The sequence below is a fragment of the Excalfactoria chinensis genome, chromosome 29 (assembly GCF_039878825.1).
Source record: "Excalfactoria chinensis isolate bCotChi1 chromosome 29, bCotChi1.hap2, whole genome shotgun sequence".
Lineage (NCBI taxonomy): Eukaryota > Metazoa > Chordata > Aves > Galliformes > Phasianidae > Excalfactoria > Excalfactoria chinensis.
Window position 1 is genome coordinate 413936 of NC_092853.1, and position 23563 is coordinate 437498.

At 38.5% G+C, this 23563-nt stretch overlaps 1 protein-coding gene across 1 annotated transcript; it reads right to left on the minus strand.

Annotated features, from left to right (window-relative positions):
- Positions 1-5926: 5926 nt before the first annotated feature.
- On the minus strand, positions 5927-15056 carry LOC140263368 (butyrophilin subfamily 2 member A2-like). The gene is made up of 11 exons (XM_072358249.1): positions 14996-15056; positions 13959-14231; positions 12787-12885; positions 12080-12106; positions 10624-10650; positions 10086-10112; positions 9576-9602; positions 9208-9234; positions 8010-8030; positions 7066-7092; positions 5927-6534 (listed from the first exon to the last, which is right to left on the minus strand). Exons 1-11 carry the CDS (start codon positions 15054-15056, stop codon positions 5990-5992), a joined length of 1161 nt encoding a protein of 386 aa, XP_072214350.1. The 3' UTR covers positions 5927-5989.
- Positions 15057-23563: the final 8507 nt, after the last annotated feature.

The window sequence follows — 23563 nt, forward strand, 5'->3', positions numbered from 1 at the left end:
CTCAACATCTTCCTCTGCTCTTCTTTGTTCCCACTGTCCTTCTGAAAAAGAGGATCACTCTTATCTGCTCTAAACACTCCACCAAGCTCATTACAGCCTCCAACATCCCAACAGCCTGCCTAGCAGTGGCATGGGAAGCCAGCAGTGAGGCAGCTCCACTCACCTTTCTTCTTCTTCCGGGTCCCTACAAGAAGAAAAACAAAGAACACCATTCTTTTTGCGATAAGAAACACACTTACTTTTACTCTCTAGGAAACTGGAGAAGGACTGAAGCGTCTCCCGTCATTTGAGATGGCCACTGTTGTCCCAAGCCTTGCTCTTGAATCTATCAGACAGGATCTACGGTACATTTATTCCATCAGAAAATGGGAATATGATGTGAAGTGCAGGTGTGATATCTTAGGATAACTGATGCTGAACAGTGCACTAAGAAGTTGTGTCAAAGTAATGAGCAGAACTTTGGTTTGATATAGGAGGTTACTCTTGGCCTTTTCCTGGTGGATACATCAGCATTGTATGTTGCCAAGCAAACTGGGTCTGGAACAGTAGCGATCATTATGTTCATCTTTCCTTATCCCTTTGAAGAGTCATTTGGAGACCCACCCCAGAAACCTCATCACAGCAAGTTTTAACGTGGTTCAAATCAGGGGTTTAAACTGAAACCCATTCCTGACCAGAAAGAACCAGGCATGGGTTTGAAACAAATACCATTTCAGTGACACAAACAGAGATGAAGGCAATCTCCTGGAAGCCTATACCTAGACTAGAGTTAGACTTAGGTAATTGTTTCTCCCCAAAGGGCTTTTCACCCTGGACAACAATCCTCTAGTGATCAGCAACTAAGATAGTCCACAGAAGAGATATTTAGCTTATTCACACTGTCTATTATATGCTAATGTGGGGAAATAGAAAGCGTTTTTCCCTTCTTCTTCTATCTTTTTTACCCTCATTTGATTGCTTAGAGGAAAGGTGTGATTGAGAGAAACTGGAACTCAGTTCCATGCATTCAACTTTCTTCACTTTGTTGCATGCTACTAATCTTACTTATCGTTCTTATATTCTACAGCTAAATTGAATCACTGTATATAATACATTTTTCTCTTACCTCCAAACCATCTTGCAAGAAAAAAGCACAATGGAAGATTGAACATCAATACTTCGGTCTTTCTTTGGCACAAACTTGAAAACACTTCCGACAATGTCATGTTGAGTAAGTTGTTTATAATCCTCCTGGGAATGGCAGACATGCTATGAGAAAAAAAAGGGGGGGGGATTCCTGAGAGGAACAAAACATAAGCAAATGGATATTCCTAAATTAGAAACACATTCTTTAGCAAGGAATTGAGGTCTTCATTGCTCTTTAGAATGTAGAGCGGGAAATATTCCGTACGCCTTCTGCTGATATTCATCCAAAGTGCAAAAGGTGTGGTTTGAGCAGAGGCTGAATAGAGGAAATCCCTTCAGACTCGTTTGGGCCTTTCCCCTCTCCTCAGTTCTACTATCTCCCAACAGACAATAAAGAAGCAATAGACAAGAACAAAACTGGATGGAACAATCTTGCCATTGAGTTGAACTTCCTGTGGATGTATTTCTAACCAGGCGAATTGCTACATTATTACATTATTCTTACTAAACCTCAGATCACACCATGGGCTTCACCAAGGATTTAGGAAGGTTTCAATTGTGATGAAATATTGTTGAATGTTCCATGTTGTATGAATGGCAAAGAATTTAGGCCACCTGAAAGTGACTTTAGCTTTGTCAAGGATGAGCTTCACAACTACAGAACAGCTCTACAAAACAAGTATATCTCCTGAGGCCAAAGTTTTGCTGTTACAAGCAGGAAGTACTTTTTTTGCTTCTAATCAGTGCAAATAAAATATACAGACCTTAGAACAGATGGAGCTTTTCCCTCACTGTAGCTGATGACGATATTAGTTTGGCCCAAACTACAGACTGTCTTTTTTGTCTCTGTTGAGGGCATTCTTGCAGCTCTGTACTATCCTAGGAGGAAATCCACGAGCCAGATGGACAGCACAGACAAACTCTCAATACCCTCCATCTGGCTGCATACTATAATCACTGCGGTTCTTTTTGGCACTAAGAATTAGGTTGGTGCTCTCAGATTTGTCACTGTCAGTGCCTTGAGTGCAATAAGAAGCCTTAACGACCCTGAGCACCCTCACCTCCAACCATGCTTTCTTCCCACTGCTCTTGGAAATTCAAGCCTGTGTCATGGACTGCAGCCCTGCTCCTAGCTCTCCCTTCTTGACAGACCTTGGACCTGTGCTGCAGGTAGCTTGCGTCAGACCTTGAACACAGACTGAAGCTCTCTGCCAGCCTTGTTCTTACATTGCTGGGCTCTCATGCCATACATGGGCTGCAATGCATCACCTGCTTTTGTTGGATTCATTTACAGAACCGAGCTGTGCTTCATGTTTCCTCGCCTACATTGATTCTGCAATGGTGTGTCATGTTCTGGTGCACGATTCTCAGACCAAGATGCTGGTGAGATCTTAACTACCACCAGACACTCCTTTTTTACAGCTCCTCTCATAGTCTCACTAAGCCCATCACCCCATTTCACTGCACGCCCCATTCCCTTTATCTATGGTTATCTTGCACCTGCAGCTTATCTTTACTGCAATAACTTTGTACTCTTGTCCTCTTTCAATGGAAAGTTATCAGTGAAGTGCTGAATGGCAGTAGAAGTACATTAGGGCAATAAAGCACCTGAGATATACACCATTTCTCATAAGAATACAGACTTCAACTTAAACACACAGAGGAGAAAAGGGAGACAATGCAAATATCCACAACAACAACACGTAGCATACTAATCCACCAAAAAGCATGTTAGAATAATGTATTCCCAATGTTTCACCAAGCACTGAAGTTGTACACAGCTGCATGCTAAAAGCGGTTAACTATATACAGACAAGCACGTTGATCCACACTCTGATTACAAGTTTGCATTTACAAAGTCTTTGCAAAGTTTATATGCATTTCCAGAGTTCAATGAAATAATTAAAACTGCAGCATAAGTCTCAAAACAACACTTGATTAATTTATATAAATATTCTGAAGCTTAGTTATCAAATATTTGCTCTTTAATATAACTAAGGAGTTCTCTACTTTATTCCTTATCATTACTGCAATCCCAACACCTCACTTGTGAAGTAGTAAATGGACCATATGTAGCCAAAATAGTATCTAAGTTATATTATTTTCTTGTATTTGTTATGTGTCATTTCTAGCATTAAAAAGTCTCGTGTTCTTACCTATCAGCAGCCTCTAGACACGTTGTAGACAAAAAAAGACCAGGAAGAAAGAAAATGGTTCAAGCCACGGGCTGAAGTAGGAGGAGCAATTTCTGTGCAAATAGGAAAATGATAAAGAAAGGCGGCCTCTCACTTGTTGGAAAATGAAATCAAGATGACTGTAATGTGACGGATAATTAAGATTAAGTAAGTATATGTATATTTATAATAAAATAAGTATTTTATAAATTTTATTTAAATATTTTATTTATATTTTATTTATACAATATTTTATATAATTATAAATATATGTTGTTTATTTTTTAGATTACATATAAATATAATATATATACTATAATGTGTTTCTTTCTGTGTGTTGAGTGCTTTTTTTAAGTATCTAGTAGCTCAAGCGTGAGCTCATGGTAGCTGATAGAGTTCTGTGTTTTAGGTAGAGGATGTGAATAATGGTGAAATAACACCAACGTTTTTGTTGCTTACGTTGTGTCATAGACATTTCAGCTTCTCTCACTGTCCTGCAGTGAAGAGATGGGGAAACACATGGAGCTGGGAGGGAACGAAATAGGAACAGTTGACCTAAACTGGCCAAAGGGATATTTCACACCATACAACATGATGGTGATCAATAAAACTGGGGGTGTTGGCTTGGGAGGGTTGGAGCTGCTCAGATCCTGGCTGGGCATAGGTCACTAGTTGGTGAGCAATTGCTGTTTGCAGCACCCTATGATATATTCTATATTTTCCAGGGATTTTAATTCTAGACAGATTTCATTTCTTTGTGAACTGTGATGCATGTTTGACTAAGGTTTCCAAAATATTGCATTTGTAAGACTTTCAAGGCAGCCTGTGGGCTCCTTCCTTTCTGCTCTGTACCTTTAAGTGCTTCTTCATCTGTTTTTCTTTCTTTGTTGCTTTCCTTGTGCTGAACTTACCTGATTTGTTTTGTCAACAGAAGTGTTAAATAGGATCGCTGTCAGGTCACAGCTTTGGAGTAGTTCACCAGACTGCACTTCTCCTATGACGTTCTATTGACCAGACACCCACATTCTCAATTGTTTTTGTGTTTTGGGTTTTTTTGTTAGTTTGTATGTTTGTTTGTTTGCTTTTTGTGGTCTCTTATCATTTCTATAAACTCTACCAACTGTAATGATAAACATCTCATTCATATAGAGGTATCACACAAGACTGGATTTACATTTGAACTACCCATCTGGATGAACTGTTGTTTCTCCCATTTCAACATCAATGGGTCTTAAGAATTCATCTCAAAATAGTTTCAACAATTTCCATCTATCAGAACTATTTTCCTTGTATGAAGAAGTAGACCATGCAATTTATTGTGTTTTCTGCCCATGGGAACAAGTCTCTGATTCAGCTTTTATCCTAAAGATTTTTGGAGAAAGTTTACTGCAGAAATAGTTGATTGAATTCACCATTTTCCATCAGTTGGAGGATGCTGGAGCTAAGATGGCTGCCCAAAAAGTAATGCCCCCTATTTATTTTGCTGACCCACGATGTCATAGGCAGATGTTGGTGTGATACCAGTAGAGGTTGAATGTTCCTGACAACATTCAATTAAATTTTGTTGCCATGTGACAGATGGCAGCAGAGGATTGGTCTGAAAAGATGGCATCTGACATGGAAGTGCTCATGAGGTGAAGGTGAGCAATTGAATTCCTCCATGCAGAAAAAAATTGCACCCTTTGACGTTTATCAACACCTGATGAATGTTTATGGAGACCAAATGGTGGACGTGAGCTCAGCAGGAGATGCATTTCTACAGTGCCTACATAGCAGTGGATCACATCATGCCTTCACAGCATGAAGACACTCGTTTGTTGCTGGCAAAAATGCAAAGCTAATGATGCTGGCTATGTTGAAAAAATACTGTTTCATAGCTGCAAATTTGCTCTGTCAAAGTGTCCTTGTGTTCTTTGTAGCTGTTGTAGTTTCCATGGAAATAAATAGGTGGTATTACGTAGACTGACCTACATAGATGATCATTAAGACCCTTTCCAAGCCAAGCCATTTTATGTTCAGTCATGGAAAAACAGAGCTTACACCACACTCATTAGCTGTTCCCATCCCTGTACTTTAATGCCTTTCATTTCTCAGCTGAACATTTTTTCAAGGCAATGGCCACTATAAATAATTAGGCTGTGCTGTACATAGACGTATCTCATGCCATTAACTTGGTATCTTGATTGTTCTTTCAGTTATTCAACCAAATTTTACTTAGGAAAGTTTAAAACTGAGCAGAAGTATCAGGATCTAGATAGCTTTTATTGATGTTGGCTTAGCTACAATTTGAATTGAGGGTGCAAATTACTTCATTTAATTTTAGGTGCATATACATGAGCTCAAAATGCGTTCGGCTTCCACATTCAGCCAATTGGATATAACCATTGTTTATAACCGACTATATCTGAGTCTGTCGGGTAAAAATGAATATACAGTAAGTGCTACAAATACTGAACTAAATGCGTATAGGTTTCATTTGTTTATTTGTTTGTTCTCGATACAGATGGTATAAAATACAATAGCAGTAATTTGATACGTTCCAGTTTTTACAGAATCAGCTCTTACAGAAAGATGATGCCTTCTGAAGTACTTCAGGGACTAGACTATTTCTTCCTTAAGCATGGTTTTTTAAATATGAAAATACATTCTTTTGCATTCTTTATGCATCCTCTATTATTTCACCACACTGTTCATTTATTAATCTCCTTATCACTCTGTGGAAGAGGGTCATAGGTCTGAGGTTTTACAGGACGTACCCCCAGCCAGTTGCCACTTGAGTCCGGACTGAAGAATGGATATATTTTCCCAGTAGAATCAAAATAGACAGTCCCAAGAGGCCTCATTTCTTCAACATGGTAGAACGAAAGCTCATAGTTTTCCATATCCAGGAGAACACCCACCACACTGCACTGTTCACAATCGCTTACATCCTCCCCATCAGTTAATGTGTATTTCCCCTGATAATACTGTAGACTGAATACATTATTCACTGGGAGAGAATTCTCCTTGTCATTCATTATCATATCCCTAATCTTCTCATTCACCACTCCCAGCTTCCACTGTGACTGGTTTCCCACCTCCACTTCCCAGTAATGTTTTTTGCTCAGAAAACCTTCAGTAGCTACCACCACTGCTTTGAGGGCTGTCTCTGTCTTGTCTGAAGACTTTACTCTCCTTTTGTCATCACTAATGCAGAGGTTGGGGTGTTTGCATTTCTGATCCAGAGTGATATTAACTTGAAAAAAAAAAAAAAAATTAAACAAAAAGAAATTATTTCTGATTTTCAAGGAAATAAACAAAAACAAAGGAAGAGAATACAGAAGGCAAATGGCAAAATAATCAAATAAATAAGTAAATTCATACACCAGGAATGTACTGTAGTTTTCTGGGACAAAAACTCAATAAGAAAAACAATCTGCAGTGGGAAATGCCCTTTCTCTGATTTCATTTTGGCTTAATTAAACCATCTGTACTCATACTGACTCATCAGTTTGCTTTGTGAGCAGAACACAAAACTGAATCTCTTGAAACCACATAACATTTAAAAAGGTCTTAAGTGGGACAGAAACGATCCATTTCAGCTCATGATTTTGAGAACAGCATAAATGGGAGATGCCTACAAAAGACTGTGTGCCTGTTTCTACAAAAAGGCTTTATATTTTCCCCAAATTATTGCATCCTGTAAATTTTTTTTGTGGCACAAATGATAGATATTTGTATGTGCATAGAAGAACATGAGGGTAATGGCAGGTGAGTCTTGGCTTACCTGCATTGCTACGAGCTTTCCTGAACTCTGCAAGAAAACAAATAAATATATTTATAAATACATATAAAAAACAATGGTTAATTTAAATTACTGAAGTTCTAACATACCTGATTTTTAGCTGTATAGTGCTACAAAGAAGCACAGAATGGTTGAGGTTGGAACAGACCACTGGGTCCATCTATACAACCCCAGTGCTCAAACAGAACAGTTTGCCCACGCTGTCGACTCATGGAATCATAGAATCAACAAGGTTGGAAAAGACCTCTAAGATCATCCCATCCAACCATTCACATATCACTAATATTTCTCACTAAACCATGTCCTTCAGTACAACATCTAAATGTTTCTTGAACATCTCCATGGTTGGTGACTCCCCCTCATCCCTGGGCAGCTCTTTCCAGTGCCTGACTGCTCACTCTTGAATAAGTATTTCCTTGCATTCAACCTGAATCTCCTCTGTCACAACCTGAGGCCATTTCCTCTAGTCCTGTTGCTAGTTACATGGGAGAAGAGACCTCATCACTTCACTAAGACCTCTCTTTAGGGAGTTGTAGAGAGTGATATGGTTACCCTTAAGCCTCCTATACTCCTCTAAACTAAAAAATCCTAGGTCCCTCAGCCATTCCTCATAAGCCTTCTGCTCCAGACCCCTCACAGCTACATTGACCTTCTCTGGACATGCTCCAGAACTCCATTCACCACCAATCTCTGTGCCTGGCCCTCCAGACAGTTCTTTATCCAGCAAAGAATGTATTTGTTCAAGCCACGTGCTGCAGCTTCTCCAGGAGAATATTGTGGAAAACTGATGACTTTCAAACATCTACAAGGAGGGAGGCTCCACGACTTTTCTGGACAACAATTTTTGGTGCTCCATTTTTGATTTAAACGTTTTTGATAATATTTGAAAACGTGGTAAAAATTCATTTTTTCTACTTTCAACTCACTCAGTTCATCCCGGACGTTTTCTGAAAAACAGAGAAAGTTATGTTAGAGCTACATATGGAAAGGATCTCCTATAGAATCTCAGATGAGTATTTCCAGTACTGCATTATTTATGACTGAGCCTAGGTCTCAGGTAAAGATGCTAGTGTAGAGTAGAGGTTATCTAAATCCAAACAGTCACCTGGGCTATCTGTAGAGTCATAGAATAATAGAATTGTTTGTGTTGGAGGGGACCCTTGGAGTTCATCTAGTCTAACTCCCCTGCAATGAAAGGGGCACCTACAGCCAGATCAGGTTGTTCAAAACCTGGTCCAACCTAACTTTGATTGTCTCCATGGATGAGACATCCACCAACTCTCTGGGCAACCCGTGCAGTGCTTCACCACCCTTACTGTAACAAAATTCTTCCTTATGTCCAATCTAAATATCCTCTCTTTTAGTTGGAAACCGCTTCCCCTTTTTCTGTCACACAGATAGGATACAGTACTCCAGGTGAGGTCTCACAGCACAGATCAGAGGGGCAGGATTACCTCCCTCACTCTGCTGGTCATGCTGCTTTTGATGCAGCCCAGGATACAGTTGGATTTCTAGGCTGCAAGAGCACACTGCTGGTTCACATCCAGCTGCCATCCACCACCACCCTCAGGTTTTTTTCATCAGGGCTGTGCTCCATCTTTACATCCCCCAGCTTATACTGATTGTGGAAGTTGCCTCAATCCAGATGCAAGACCTTGCACTCGGCTTTCCACATTGTGAGGAGGAAAAGTACATCAGAAAATGTATTCCCTGCTGTTTCAACCATCTCTCTCTTGAATGCTTTCATCTCTCAGTATGGAAGCCAAGAATACTGCCTTAGCCTTAATGTCCCACTTGTAAGCATTTACAGGGGCTGTGGATATGCTTCACACCACAACAAACAGATACTTTACATAGCCAAGAGTCAAGCTGCATATAGATGCGTGTGTGTGTGTGTCCCTCTCTATATATTATTTCCTCTTTTTAAATATGTCAGTTAGTAGAAAGAGACATTTTTAGGGACAACTAAGCCTCGAAGAATGAGAGAGAGAGGGAAGTGCTGTGATGGACCTCCAGTCTTAAGGATCTCCAAATGTTTCACTACTCAATTCTAAAATAGCATTTCTAAATCAAATGAAACTTAAATTATTTTTAAGTACTTTTCAAAGTTAAAGTCATCCTTACCAATTTTTCTCTTTGCATCCTCATTTTCTACAAAAAATAAAATAAAATAAAATAAAATTAGAAGGCCATGAAAAGTTAGGAAGATTATAACGTGAATTATGCTGCACTTATAGAATTATAGAACAGTAGAATTATAGAACACTTAGCATAATCGGCCTGTATATATAGAATATTTAAATAGATATTTATGTATACTGACATAAAGATTGCTATATTTAGTTAGATAGATAGAAGCTCTTTAGAGATATGTAGGTATATACATATACATATATATACATATACGTATAGATAAAAAGAAGTTAGGTGCTTAGAATAACATGATAAAAGTAGAGAAAAGTAGAAAAGTAGAAAAACAAATGTTAATTTACCCCTCTGATATCTCTTCCTTTGCTCTTCTGAAGAGTAAAGAAACAAAGCAGAAATAAAAGTGAAATTCATTTCCCAAGACGAAAATTCACAAAATCTGACTGAGAATTTCAGCACTAAAGAGTGTGTTTATTTAAGAAAATGAGGCCTAGTATTTAGCTCAGAATAAAATGTGAGACACATAAGTAGCTCCTCAAAACTGATAGGGTAAATTGTCTGCTGGAGACACCCATCCCTGTCTATTTACTGTAGTCTAGCTGATTAGCTTAGACTAGATATATGAAATCCATTGGCTAAAACCAGCTGGTATTGATATTAACTGCTATTCCTATCTTCAGTTAATTGAAAATCTGGAAAAGAATGATATTTTGACTATGGGCCCTCCCTCCTGACCCCTCCCCCCCACCCCCCCACCCTCCCCCTTTTCTTTTTCTTTTTAATGAAGAAAGTATTCTTCTATCTAACAATCTTAAAAATCAGTATAACAAAGAGAAGTCAAAATATTCTCTCACCCAGTTTCTGTTTGAGTTCCTCTATATCTGAAAAAGATTTTGATTAAATATTAGAAAATTAATTGTTTTCCCTCTCTGACATAATTTGCATGCCCAGCAAACTTGCTGTAAGGAGTCAAAACAATACTCTGGCTTTAGATATGTACAGTGTAGTCCTAACTGGTAAAAAAGCACTTAGATTTTTCATAAAGAGTACAGAAAACTATATATTTTCTTTTACTTTTCCAGGCTTTGGAACTTAAATGTTATCTTCCTTATAAATTAGAGCTAATAATGAGCATATTAAATTATATTAATTCACCGATAGAGCAATTTGCAAACTCAAATACTGACCAAAAATACTTCTCATACAAGATGGTTTTAGGAGCTTATGTTTAGATGGATAATATAAAAGAGAACTTGCTGACTTTTTATACTTTACTGTATGAAAACAGTACAGCTACAAATATCTCCTGATCTCAACCTTCATCTCTTCCTAAAGAATTACATATTTATAGGGAGAAATCACTAGGAAAAAAAAACCCACTGTCAGCCTTACCTTGTTGAATTTGCTCTTGTGCATTTTCTGTGAACAGAAAGTAATGTGCTTAGATCCTAAGAAATAATTATCCACTTAGCAATCTGTTTTAAAGACTACACAGGAGTGATTAAACCACGACGACTTCTATGGATATTTGTACAACTGTATTTGCATGTAAATTTATATGCATGTGTACGTAATCTATTGAAATCTATTGGTTGGATTTAGTAGGGTGCAGACCTTAAAAACAAATGTTTTTTTTTTTCATAGTTTCAGTTTAAATAATTGCAGTACAGTCAAAAAAATGTTTAACCGAGTTAAGTTGCTTCCTGCAACGTTTGAAACAAAAGCAATAGATATCAAGCACAACAACCAATCTGACATCAAGCCTTGTTTTCTCTGCTGTTGAACTCCAGAGGTCCTTCCAATCTCAATGATTTTGTGAAATCTGATGAAAAACTTTCCAGCAATGACTGGATACAAATTTCAGTAAAACTTCTCTTGGGTTAACTCCCAATTTTACATATCAAAAACATTCATGATTGCATGCAGTTTGGTTTCAGGGTAGCAGTTTAATCCTTCAAGTAAGGCAGAGAAATGCTTTCTTACTTAGACTTATCATTAGACTTATTGTTAACAAACACTGAATTTATTCTGTCTCTCTTCTATAAGCCAGAAGTCCTAAAAAAAAACCTCATATTGAACATGAGAACTGTTCAGAAACTGGTGAAAGTATTCCTCCGAATCATCAGGTTCATATTCTTAAAGCAAACAAACATTTAAAAAATAACCCAAAACAACAGCAACAAAAAGAAACAACAAGAAGAAAACAAATCGCCCAGCATTATGAATGTTTGGATTGTTCAGAACACACTGGATTGTTCACAACTGCCTTTAGACTAGGAACATTAATCTATCTTTACTATGTTCATGTAATTATTAGATTGTAAAGATTTCCTCCAGCACAGCTCAGAAGGATAAGCTCAGTTACTGCTCTGACCTGCATCCTGATTTCCAGCATTACTGAGAAAGATGCAACTCTCTAAAACAAGTCACATAATTTTCTCTTTTCTTTTGACTATAAGTATCCAATTTTCACATGAAACTGATTTCTTCATTGAAAATATTCTACTGCTTTAAAGAGCCTGGACATAACAACTAGGGAAATGGTCAAAAACTCATTTTTTTCTAGAAGTGGAAAATTTCTAGATACATGGTTGGTCACAGTAAGAAAGCCTTGCCAAGGTTATGCATGCAGGGTGACGTGCAACAAAAAAAATGAACTGCTTCTTTCAACACTGACAGACAGTAGATTGATTGACCAAGCCTAAACCCAAGTCTTTACAAAGCTATCATCAAACAGCTTTAGAAATACAACTAATTAACCCCACTGTTTATACCACTGGCAGACTATGTTTCTACTGCTGTCTTTATTGCAGTGTTCATGATGAAAAGTGGTATCAGTATTACTTACGTGCACGAGTGATTTCCTTATTGTTATCTGAGAGAGAGAAAAGGGGTGGGGAGGGAGAAAGAAAATGTTATCCAACTTTATTCTTTGTTTACTTATAGGGTTTCATATGCTTTGATATTCTATAGTGGTCATGCGTGTTGTTTGATAAAGAAAATCTATTATTTTCTTCTTATTATTAAATATCTTAGCTTATATATACTTTCCATTAAAATTACAAGAAGCTACACATAATTTAATGAATAAAACAAGTGATGCTAAAAGAAATGCATCAGACTTCATGCACTTCCTTGGCAGTTGATTTGTGTTGTTGAACTGCCTTGTCGAACTACTATATAAAGCAGTAAAACAGCTTGCAAAATAAATGGAACCAGTGAACATCTTTGGGTATGGTGACATATTTTCAGGTATTTGCAAGAATTTTACTATTTCAGTAATGGGATTAAGTTGAAGTAATTATTTCACTGCAGTAATGTGTTGATTTATCTTCTAAGATATGATTGTATAGGTACTTATTATACTCTAAGATGTTGGAGTAGTTAACAGTTGCTTTAAAAAGGAAAAACTATGTAAGTAGAAATACTGTGAAGAGTCAAGGTAGAAAAATCACAGGTGCGATTTCTCATAACCCTGCCCACTCCCCAGATAATTATGAATATGATGGCAATGTTTTCAACCAGATTGCATTTGGCATGATGAGTGGAACTTACTTCTGATCTTATACATTGCAGCGAGGACCAGGAATATGCTCAGGAGCAGGATCAGAACAAAAGCTGCCAGCCAAGGGGATGTGGAAGGGAAGAAAGCATCTGCAAATTATTCAGGAGATCAGTTATCATTTTTCTCACAGAACCAACTTTGATGTATGCTCTGTTCATTGCTGATGTAGGGTTTCAACAGCCCAGTGGCCATTTTTAACAGGACAAACCATCAGCATAAGCCTGGAAACAACCTCGAGTGTATCACGATCCAGAACAAGATATGATCATGGCTCTGATTGATGAAATCTCAAAGTTGTATTGTCGGGCTCTTATAAGATCTTTTAACAAGGCTAAAGGTATTGCTGAATTGGTAACTGCTTGTGCTAAAAGTGTTGCGTGTGTAATGCATTATCTGTAGCAATATGTTGTAACCACATTTAATTTTAATGGGAAGCACAGAATAAAGTGATAAATATTAATAAATAGTACTGCAGCTGCTGCTAGTAGTAATAATAATATCATTAATAATAAGGTTAGTTGTGTTCCAAATAAACTTGTTATCTCTGTCAACAACAGCTAATTTACCATTACTTCACATACTACAAACTGAATCACTTTTGGAGAAGTCTGTCGTACTCCTTTGGATGTAAGAACAAATAAAACAAACAAAAAAAGCCCTTTTTTATATATCTACAGTGAAACAAAATGAATTTGGATCTAAGTTCCGTTCATAGACACCCGTAGGAGCAGTTCACCAGGACTTTCATATCCCTGAGTTATTTTTGTTGTGTTTTGTCTAAACCACAACATCAGGTCTTACAGAAACAGAAAAAGAGGTGGAAGAAAATGAAAGGGAAAGAGAGAGAGGTGGAACAGTAGCCTTCCCCATCCCTGAAAATGAGAATAGGCACCATGTGATAACGGGAGTTGATATCCTCCAGGCAACATCGCACCCATGGAAGGATATTTTTGTGTTTTATTTGCTCATGCTTTTACAGTTTATCACACAAGGAAGCCGATGGTTGTACGGATGAAAGGAAAAGCAAAAAATAACAGTAGCAAAAAAATGGAACCAACCAACATATTTAAATAATTAAGGAAGAAAACTTTACTCTGTACCACTATGGGGCAACCTGGTCTGCATTCATTAGCTCAACTACAAGCTGGAAGCTCATACTTACCTGCAATGGCAACTGAAGATTCTGTTGATGTTTTCAGTTGTTTATCTATAATTTTGCAGGACATGGAGTTTCCAGAACCTGCTTTGAGAATGATGGAGCTGCTGATGCTGGCAGTGCTGGTGTCATCAGGAAGAGGAGTTCCTGTGATGTTGTCTCCTCTGCTGTCTGTCCACAACAGTTGAGCTTCAGAAAACAACCTTTCAGATAAACATTTGAGACGAATACCACCACCCTCATAATCATCCACAACAAGCAGTGGATCATGGCCAGCACCTATGGAGGAGATTGATAAAGAGGTGATTTTAAAGGGGAGTTGTTGTGAAGCTTTGCGTTTCTGAAGTCCTATCAGCGCTTTACCCATTGAAGCTGCAGCCCTTATCATATAAATAGCCAGACCTACGATCATCCAGATTGTAGAGGACAAGTCTGAGAACTAAAAAACATGAATGAGCTTGAAATAGAGGTTATTAAAAGCTGTCTCTTTTTTAAATGACTAGAATCAAGTACTGCTGCACAATTGCAACAGTGACAATTAAGATAGGGTTAGTATTTGGGTTATGATTTAGGGTTTAGAATTACAGTTTAGAGTGAGGTTCAAGTTAGGGTTTAGGGTAAGAGTTAGGTTCAACTACCGGGGTTAGTTGAGTATATTAATCTCATCAAATTTTGGTCATTTAAAAGATACGTATTTCACTGAGATAATCATTTAGTAGAATAAGTGTGGAGAAACTGCACTCCCTACAGAATGATTAATTCCTTTGGGAAGAGTATTGTAGGATAAATTCATTACATTATGCCTGTCTTCTGTCAACTACACAGGCTCAGATACAACTGAGCACTCAGATGCTCAGTTTTAATACCCACATTTGAACACACCCAATCCCAGAACACGTATCTGTGTTGCATGAAATTGAAATAAATCATCTAAAACTGGACTTTCTGGAGAGGAAAAGAGTTACGAGTGTCATCCTGTGTATTCCTAGTCCCATAATAGAATTCAGCACAGAGGAAAATTAATCCATTACAGAGCAAAATACCTGCAGTGGGCTGGTGAGTAGATGCCAACACAAAGATGAAGATGGCTGATGTCAGCTCCATACCTGTATGACAGAAGAAAGTCCATGTCTAAAGGGAAAATAAAGGATGTGGGGGTCTATGCAGCTGAAGCATTTGGGAAGACTATTTAGATCTAATGGCAAAGATGATATTGATTTAAAGCAGAACATAAAATCTGCCATATTTAGAAATATAAAGGTATGGTATGGACACTGAAAAGTCTCCTATATCTTTATTTCTTGAAACTGGACTATATATTATTTCAAGACAATGAAATGAGAAACACTGAAACTTTTCTTGTTTTGAGAGACCAACTCTCAAATCGATAAATATCCCTAACAAAGTGTAATCTAAAATCTAACAAAGCATAATCTAAAAACAAAACAACTTAAATGAAGACATACTGCTATTAACATTTCCTTCAACATCTCTTTGCCTGCTTGTAATATAAAATGGAACCTCCCATTAGTTCTGGCCTATCCAAATTCCCCTGAGGGTTTTTTAGAGTTTCCCCTGATCATAATAACTAAGACAACCAAGATACTGTAAGGTCACTTTTATAACAGAAGAATTCCATATAACCAAAGGTAGCCAGTTTTCTTCACTAACTGTAAAGGGAGAACAGAAGACCAAACTAGCTTAGAAGCCTAACACTTAGCTTGCCATATATGGTATGAGTCCTACTTCTTGAACGGAAATATAAGTTCATTCCTAAAGACACAAAGAATGTGTAAGTTTGACACATATATGACTGGTTTAATTATATTAGTCTTTTTTCTTTCCTTTGAATGCTCCCACAACCATTTTAAGGTCTTTCCCTGTTCTCAAGGTAACTAGAGATTTTTTTTTTCCCACTTTTCTGTTTTTTTATCATATCTACTATGTATATTTCTATATCATATCTACCTATCGTATTTACTACACTAATAGAAACACAAGAGGTGAGGTGAAGGGGAAGAAACAGGAAAAGAAACAGTACAATATAAGCAGGGACAAAGAGAAGGACGAACATCAGAAATGAAAGTAATGCCTCACAGCAAAGAAATGTGACAAAATGGAGGAGAGGATTAAGGGATCCATTTCATCATTTCATTCCCATTTCATGCTGTCAGTCACATCTGAGTCTTACCAAAGGGGCTGTTCATCCACATCTCACTTGACATGTGGATTTCCCTCTGCTAAACCTGATTTTGAGTCCAGATCTAACTCAAAGAGAAAGTATGTCTTCGAGACAGATAGTCAAGAAGGTACGTTTGAGGTTTTTACTGTGCCTTCCAAACAACAGTTCACTGTACAGAAACAAGCACAAAACATCATTCAGCAGCTTCCAGGTATAATCCCAAGGGATTTTTTTCAGGGTAACATCTGAAATACCTGCCAATCAACACAAGGCAATACAACACGACAGCTGCAGGAGACAGGAGAAATATTCAGAGCTCTTACCTACAGAAGCATCTAAATGAACAACCAGTTGTGTCAAAGAGAAATACAGACCTGCATTTCAATAGTGCTGCTTTAGATTTCCACAAACGCGGCTGCACCCCACTGAAATCCACATGCAGGATCTTAAACCAGTCGGCAGAGCTCAGGAGGTTTCTGGCACCTTTGGACTCTACCAATCAGTTTTCTTGGTCATAAAAATAAATATTTTATTTCCAAAGGTTACCTATTAACCTTTGCAATGCAGTAAAAAGAAGGTGGGAATTAAAATAATGGGTATGGCAGGGAATTCACACTATTGGTAGTCATATAATCCGTGGGAGGTAAAAAGAAGTATAAAGTGAAAACTTTGGGCAAAAAGGGTTTCTAAAGTTTCTGAAGATTAACCCCAAGAAGTAAAGTTAATGAATTTCTGATGGATACAACAGGATACTGTTGGCCTTCTGGGCTACAAGCTCACACTGCTGGCTCACAACCCACTTTTTGCCCATAAGAGCCCCTAAGTCCTTTTCTGCAGCACTGCTCTCTATGAGTTTTATTACCAGTCAGGGAAACCTGGGATTTCCCTGATTCAAGTCCAACGTAGAATCATAGAATCTTTAGAATTGGAAGGGATCTTTAAAGGTCATCTAGTCCAACTCTCCTGTAATGAACAGGGACATGCACAGCTAAATCAGGTTGCCCAGGGCTTGATCTAGTCTTGCCTTGAAAGTCTCCAGGCACAGAGCATCAACAGCATCTCCAGGCAAACTCTTCCAGGGCCTCACTACTCTCACTGTAAAATCATCCCACACTTGGTCTTGTTTAACCTCATTATTTTATCTTTTGTCCACTTTTCAAGCTTGTTTTGGTCCCATTGGATGCTGTACCTTCCTTTTGATGTAACAACTGCTCCACTCAACTTGGTGTCATCAGCAAACTTGCAGAGGGTGCACCACATCCCACTGTCTAAGTCATTGATAAAGACTATAAAGAGCACTGGTCCCAGGATGGACCCCTGGGGTCACCATCCCCCTACATGAACATAGAGTTGCTGACCACAACACTTTGGCTGCAACCATCCAATTTATTCCTTATCCATTGAAGTGTCCACACTTCAAAGCCATCTCTTTCGTATTTAGAGATAATAATGTGATGCGACGAAGAAAACATTTATTTCTTTGAGTACCTGAAATGACGCTGTTTTATTCTCAAGAGCCTAAGGTAGCAGAGAGATACCTCAGCCAAACCAATAAGAGAACCATCTGCTCCAAAAGAAAGCATTGATGAGCATTTGGGTTAATGTGTATTTCTTTGAAGGGAGTGTACGTGGGGTGTATGCATATGAAGCAAATTAAACAGAAGAAGTGGTGGGAAAGTGTTTCAAGCAGAGGAACACACTAAGAAATATTAGTGCTTCAGGAAATGAAGCTAACTGTCGGAAAAACCACAGATCATACATTTGAAGTAAGAATTACATGCAACAACTGAAGTAACTTCTACTAGGGTTTTTTTTTTTCCTGTTTTTCTTTTAAATGAGCTGTTTGTTCAACAGGCAACTTCCTCAAGTGGAAAAGAAAATCAAATATTTAGATGATACTATTTGCCCAGATAGTAGTCTCTCTATGTTATCTTTTACAAAAGAGCTTGCTGTTGAATAAGATGGCACCTGAACTTAGAAGAAAGGTGTCAGTCATCAACACCTGTCTGAAAACGCCGCTCAACAAATGTTTACAACTGAAAAGACAAATGAACTGTATAGCCCTAAAGAGAAAGAGAAGAAAGTCGTAATCAATTGATGCAGAATTTACACAAGTCATAAGAATCAGCTCTTTGTTAGCCCTTGGCAAAGTTGTGTTGGTGCCTTATCTCAGACACCAACGAGACGGTCTCACCAAAATGAAGTTGTTAACGAGTGCGTGACCGTGTCAAAACCTGTAGTGATCAGTTCCTGTGCCTTTTCATCACCTTCCTAAACTTATGATGTTTGTAGAGTTCATACTTTCCTCGGGTTCATTGTCTAAGGGATATAGTCTCTACAATGCCTGATGTCAGACACAAACGTGTGTGAATTGGAACACGGTGTTTTAACACAAAGGTTCAAGCACCATATGCAAACCACACAACTTTCTCTACAGAAAGCTTTTTAAACAGATTAATATCTACAGGTATTTTTGCAACTGTAGTGTAGAGCTTCCACTTCTTCATGCACTCCATCAGTCCCTCTTATTGCCAGAGCTGCAGAAAAGAGGGAAAGCAAACAGGTGAAAAGTGTTGAGATGGGAATTAATGGGGAAGCTGAACATGTCTTGGTGTGTGTCCTCAACAACAGGCAAGGTGAGGACTTGGTGATGCACGTCATGAACTCCATAACTCACTTTCAAGCATATTCCTTGAAAGATACTGAAGAAACTATAATTATTTCAGGAGGATTTGGTCCTGTATTACACTGTGCACTTAAAAAAATAGATGATTTCAGTTACTTTACTATACAGACAGCTATAAATACAATCCTTGCAAGACTTCTGTGAACTCTTATTACATTTAATTGCCTTCTTTGTCAAAGGCAAACAAAGGGAACACACCTACATGGAGCCAGGAATTCACTGATAGGTTGGTACAGATTTTAATAGTTCATTGAAAATACAAATATTGGTGTAATCACAGTAATATAAGCAGTTATAGCCATGATTATCCAATTACTATAAGGAAAAATAGAGCAAGTGATATACAAACAATTCCTAGAATCTGTCCTTTTTTATTGAGGGGGGATGGGGGGTGGAGGGGTTATGCACAGCTTTTCATATCTATCAGGATCTCACATGTACATTCAGTACAGGCACAGTTCAAACTACACAGTCATCCCTCAGTCCCAGTGAAAATACAGTGTTAATTGGTTTTCTTATGCTTTTCCCATTCATTTACAGCTTAGCTATTTGAATCCCACCAGGTAAAAGTCACATGAGCACTAGGAAATCATTGTCATATCTATAACAAATAGTTATAGCTATTTGTCATATTGCAAATCTTGGTGCATTATCACAACAGCTGTGACTTTTACCAGCCTATACCTCCTGGAACTATGAAGCTACTGTGTACAAATATCACAGCTGGATAAATCAAATAGGCATTATCTATAAGACCTTAAATTGTTGGTTGCTTCAGTGGTTTTGATGTACAAAATGGAGAGAATAACAACAAGATGGGACAGGATGCCTGCCTGAGTTGAACTGCGTGAGTAAATGGTCTGACCCCAGAGTTAAGGGAGAACAGAGCATCTGGTGCTGGATAAAACAAGGGAAGAATAAGGAATCAGTATCTACACTGCTGTTGGTATCTGTAAGGACACCAGAAGGTAGTACTGGTTCAGCAAAAAGTTTGGATTATTTATTTCTTTATCCATTTTTACCTGCTGAAGTTGAGTTGGACTGATCCAGACTTCACATTCTCCCTTCAGGCTTTCAGACTCCTATTGTTCTAGAGGAGCTGCACTTAGGTTTTTCTACTAAGGTAGCACAATACGAACATGATCATAGCGAAGGAAAATCCATTCTTCACCGTGGTGGAAAGGCACACACACTACACTTTCCTCACATACACATGCACACACATCATTGATGTCAGCTCCTGTGCATGAAATCATCTGCATGCACATACCCTCCACTAAGAGGAGAATAAAGGATGAATTTAGGAGAGAATCAGTTTACAAAAATAGCATGAGCAACATTCCACAGAGTACAAGAAAAAAAGAGGTGAGTGATCTGCCAGAATGAAATTGCTTCAACTCACAAGGTCTCAGAGTTCCTGAGGAGGCTAAGAAACATTTATCACTGGGAATTCCAGATGAGGTGGCTGCTGGGTCTTGGCTTATACTGCCTGTCTCATGATGAGGCCAACCTGACCTTTCCCTGAAATACATTTTGTTTGCATTAATTCAGCACCTTTGTGGCTTTCGCTGATTTAATGAACAGCTTTTGGGTCAGGCTTCATCACACCTACTCACTGGCTTACATGAGTGCCTGAGGGCTCTGCAAGAACCTTGAATGGAAACATCCACAAAGACAAGCTGATATGCGACATGTCCATAGGAGCTATGTTTACCCTCCAATAACATGTGTATAGAGTACACATCCTGTATCTCCAGTAAGGTTTTTCTCTCTGGAATCAGGCTGTAGCAAACCCCAAAATGAGTAACTTCTTTTTCAGTAGTAGCGTTAAAGAATGCAGCCCTAAAGTTTAGGGTTACCTGAGTTGCCTGTAGGGTTTTGAGTAGGGATAAGCTATGGACTGGCTATTGTTTGAGATAAAAATGTGGAGGAAAAGCAACACGTGCCCTGAAAGATGGGGATCCCTATGGAGCTAAGACCTGCTGCTAAAATGGGAAGGAGGAGAAGTTTCTGAATGCTCAGATCACTGAATGGTGCTACATGTAGTCATATATACACGTTCCATGAAAGAAAAGGCTTCACATAGAATAGCTCAGACAATAAAAAAACAGTGGTGTGATCTCACCATAAGGTCAAGTGTTTTTATAAGAAACCGATGTTTTCTCCTTTGACTTTGATGGAAGATACTATAGCAAAGAGCCACAGTTGGAAATGGCTCCATCAATCACAAAGCTACACAAAATAAAAGCATGTCTCCACCCTATCAAATATAAATATGAACTGGTATGACTATGTGCCAATATCCACTTCATTTCCCAACCAAGAAAGAGAACTCTTCAAATACAGTGAATTTCTTCATACACGATAATATGCACTGTCAGATCCTGAGGCAATGGTAGTAAAAGAGTTTAGGAAGAGACTTGCAGATGAGACACAGCACCTCTGCTGATCCAGCCTAACACAGACTAAATCGGGCAATGGGTTTTAGTGAAGCAAGGTCATTTGTGTACTATATCATGATGATTTAGAAGTTCAATCTAAGTCTTTGCACAAAGAAAAATGCATCACAGGAACTGCCTGTGAGTGTGGCATGGGCTCTGTTTTCCTAAAAACAATTGAACTCTGCATGGCTTGAGTTGGAAGAGATCATAAAAACCACCTCACTCCAACCCTCTTCCATGGGTAGGAACAACTTTCACAACAGGTTACTCAAAGCCCCATCTAACCTGCCCAAAAGCTTCACAAATAGACTTTTATAGACATTTTAACATCAAACTCCACAGAAAGACTTTGGGGGAATCAAAGAAATGGAAAGGCCTTTGCAGATGTTGGCTTAGAGATGGTTCAGGGATTTGTGTTTCCCCAAGCCTCTGCAGAGCCCATAGCAAAACCTAGCTCTTTGCACGTGCAAAAATACACAGTGTTAAAAAATCACAGCCTTATTTCCTAGGACATCCAGACTGAGATGCTTTAGCAAGGCTCCAGGTTTGGCCAGATAACTACCATCATCTGCTCCATCCCTGGAGATGTTCGAGGTCAGGCTGGATGGGGCCCTGAGCAGCCTAATTCAGCTGTAGATGTCCCTGTTCGTTGCAGGTGAGTTTCACCAGATGACCTTTAAAGGTGCCTTCCCCCTCAAATGATTTTACATGATATATTCACTAAGGAATAATTGTTCTACGAGCAGTGAGCACTGCTTTCCATCTTGCTCAAATTAGCCCATCCACACTGATATCTTGAGCAATACTCTGTTCTTATGCACTGCAATCAGACGTTTTTAATCATATTGCACACTTCAAATGTTTGCATATCTTGCTTAAATACTTGCATTCAAGTGTGTCTCATACTATATATCTAGCACTATGCTCCTTTCCTTCCCAAGCTGTTCAAAGTGAAAATGTAGCTCAGTGATGCAGCACTTCATTTCAACAGACTGTGTTATACATTCCTGAGAAGGGTTTAGGAGAGAGTGCAACAGACTCAACTCCTCCAGATACACAGAGGGAAGATAAAAACCAATCAGGATATTTCCAAAGGCAGAGGGAGATGTAGGAGCAAGGGCAAGCAGAACTGCTCCACTGTTTGGCCAACAGCCAACTGGTTTCAGTGAGGACAAGGATGATATATAGGGTTATATTAAAGGTCAAAGCGAATAGGACTGAAGGTTAAACAAGGAACTACAAAGCCAATTGAAGTAAGTAGTAAACAGAAGGCTCAGAACACAGCCTGAAGGAACAATAGCTGCTTGAAAAAGGCATCTTGATTGAGAGTGTGAATTCATAAGGGAGTTTAATTGGCACCTCTGACAAAAAAATGTGGGCATGAGGACTCTGTGGCTCTCTTCAGAGACATAAAAGGTCTTGCTGATATTTCATCAAGAGCAGAAGAAGTTTGTCTGTTGTTGTTTTGATATCTTGTGAGATCTTCCATCTTTGCTCATGGTTTCTTCAGTAGGTTCCTTTCCAGTGTGCTGAGTCTTATCTTTGAGACAAACCATGGAACAGATCAAAACTGAATACTGAAACCCTTTGGATCTTTCAGGAGGTTCAATTTAATTGTTCTTTTTCATTTTTTCACATATCTGCATATGGGAGTTTGGAGAACTACTAATGGAAGTGTTTTTGCACAGAAAATTGTCAAGAGATGGACCTCACTAAACCACAAGCCATAAAGAAGATTGAACAGGTGAGCTGGCTGCTTGAAGGAGGCCCTGAAACAGGGTGGGGCAAGGAGTACATAATCAGTAAGATGAGGCTGAAAGATGTGGGTTTATTTCTTCTGAAGGAGAGAAAGCAAAGGATGATGAAATAGCATCACTGAATCTCTTGATAGTCAGCTGTTAAAGGTGACAGGGACAAAACATTCTTCTTCCTGCTCAAGCAGAATCCCCTAAAATAGATGTCAAAGACCAAGTCAAGTCAGATTTTGGATGTCTCTGAGGATGGATACCCTACAATATCTGTGAACAGCCTGTTCTTGTGTTTGACCTCTCTCAACATTTATTTAAAAATATATAAATATATTTTATTGTATTCCATATGCTCTCCATTCCTAGACTCCTAGACAGCACTGTACAAAGAGACAGATGTAAGGGTCATTCTTGTCTTCTCTAAGAAGTACTTAAAGGGAGTTTATAAACAAGAGGGAGGTGTTCAATATAATCCGATAGTGATAAGACGAGGGAGGATTATTTTAAACTAGATTAGATTAATTTAGATTAAATACCAGGAGGAAATTTTCTAA

Excerpts from the sequence above, each read along its gene's own strand:
- LOC140263368 (XM_072358249.1), bottom strand. The coding sequence starts at position 15,056 with ATGGAGCTGACATCAGCCATCTTCATCTTTGTGTTGGCATCTACTCAC. Across the intron at positions 10,113-10,623 it reads ACAAGAGCAAATTCAACAAG|ATATAGAGGAACTCAAACAG; the intron begins GTAAGGCTGACA and ends AATCTTTTTCAG. Across the intron at positions 7,093-8,009 it reads AAACGTCCGGGATGAACTGA|AGTTCAGGAAAGCTCGTAGC; the intron begins GTGAGTTGAAAG and ends GTTTTCTTGCAG.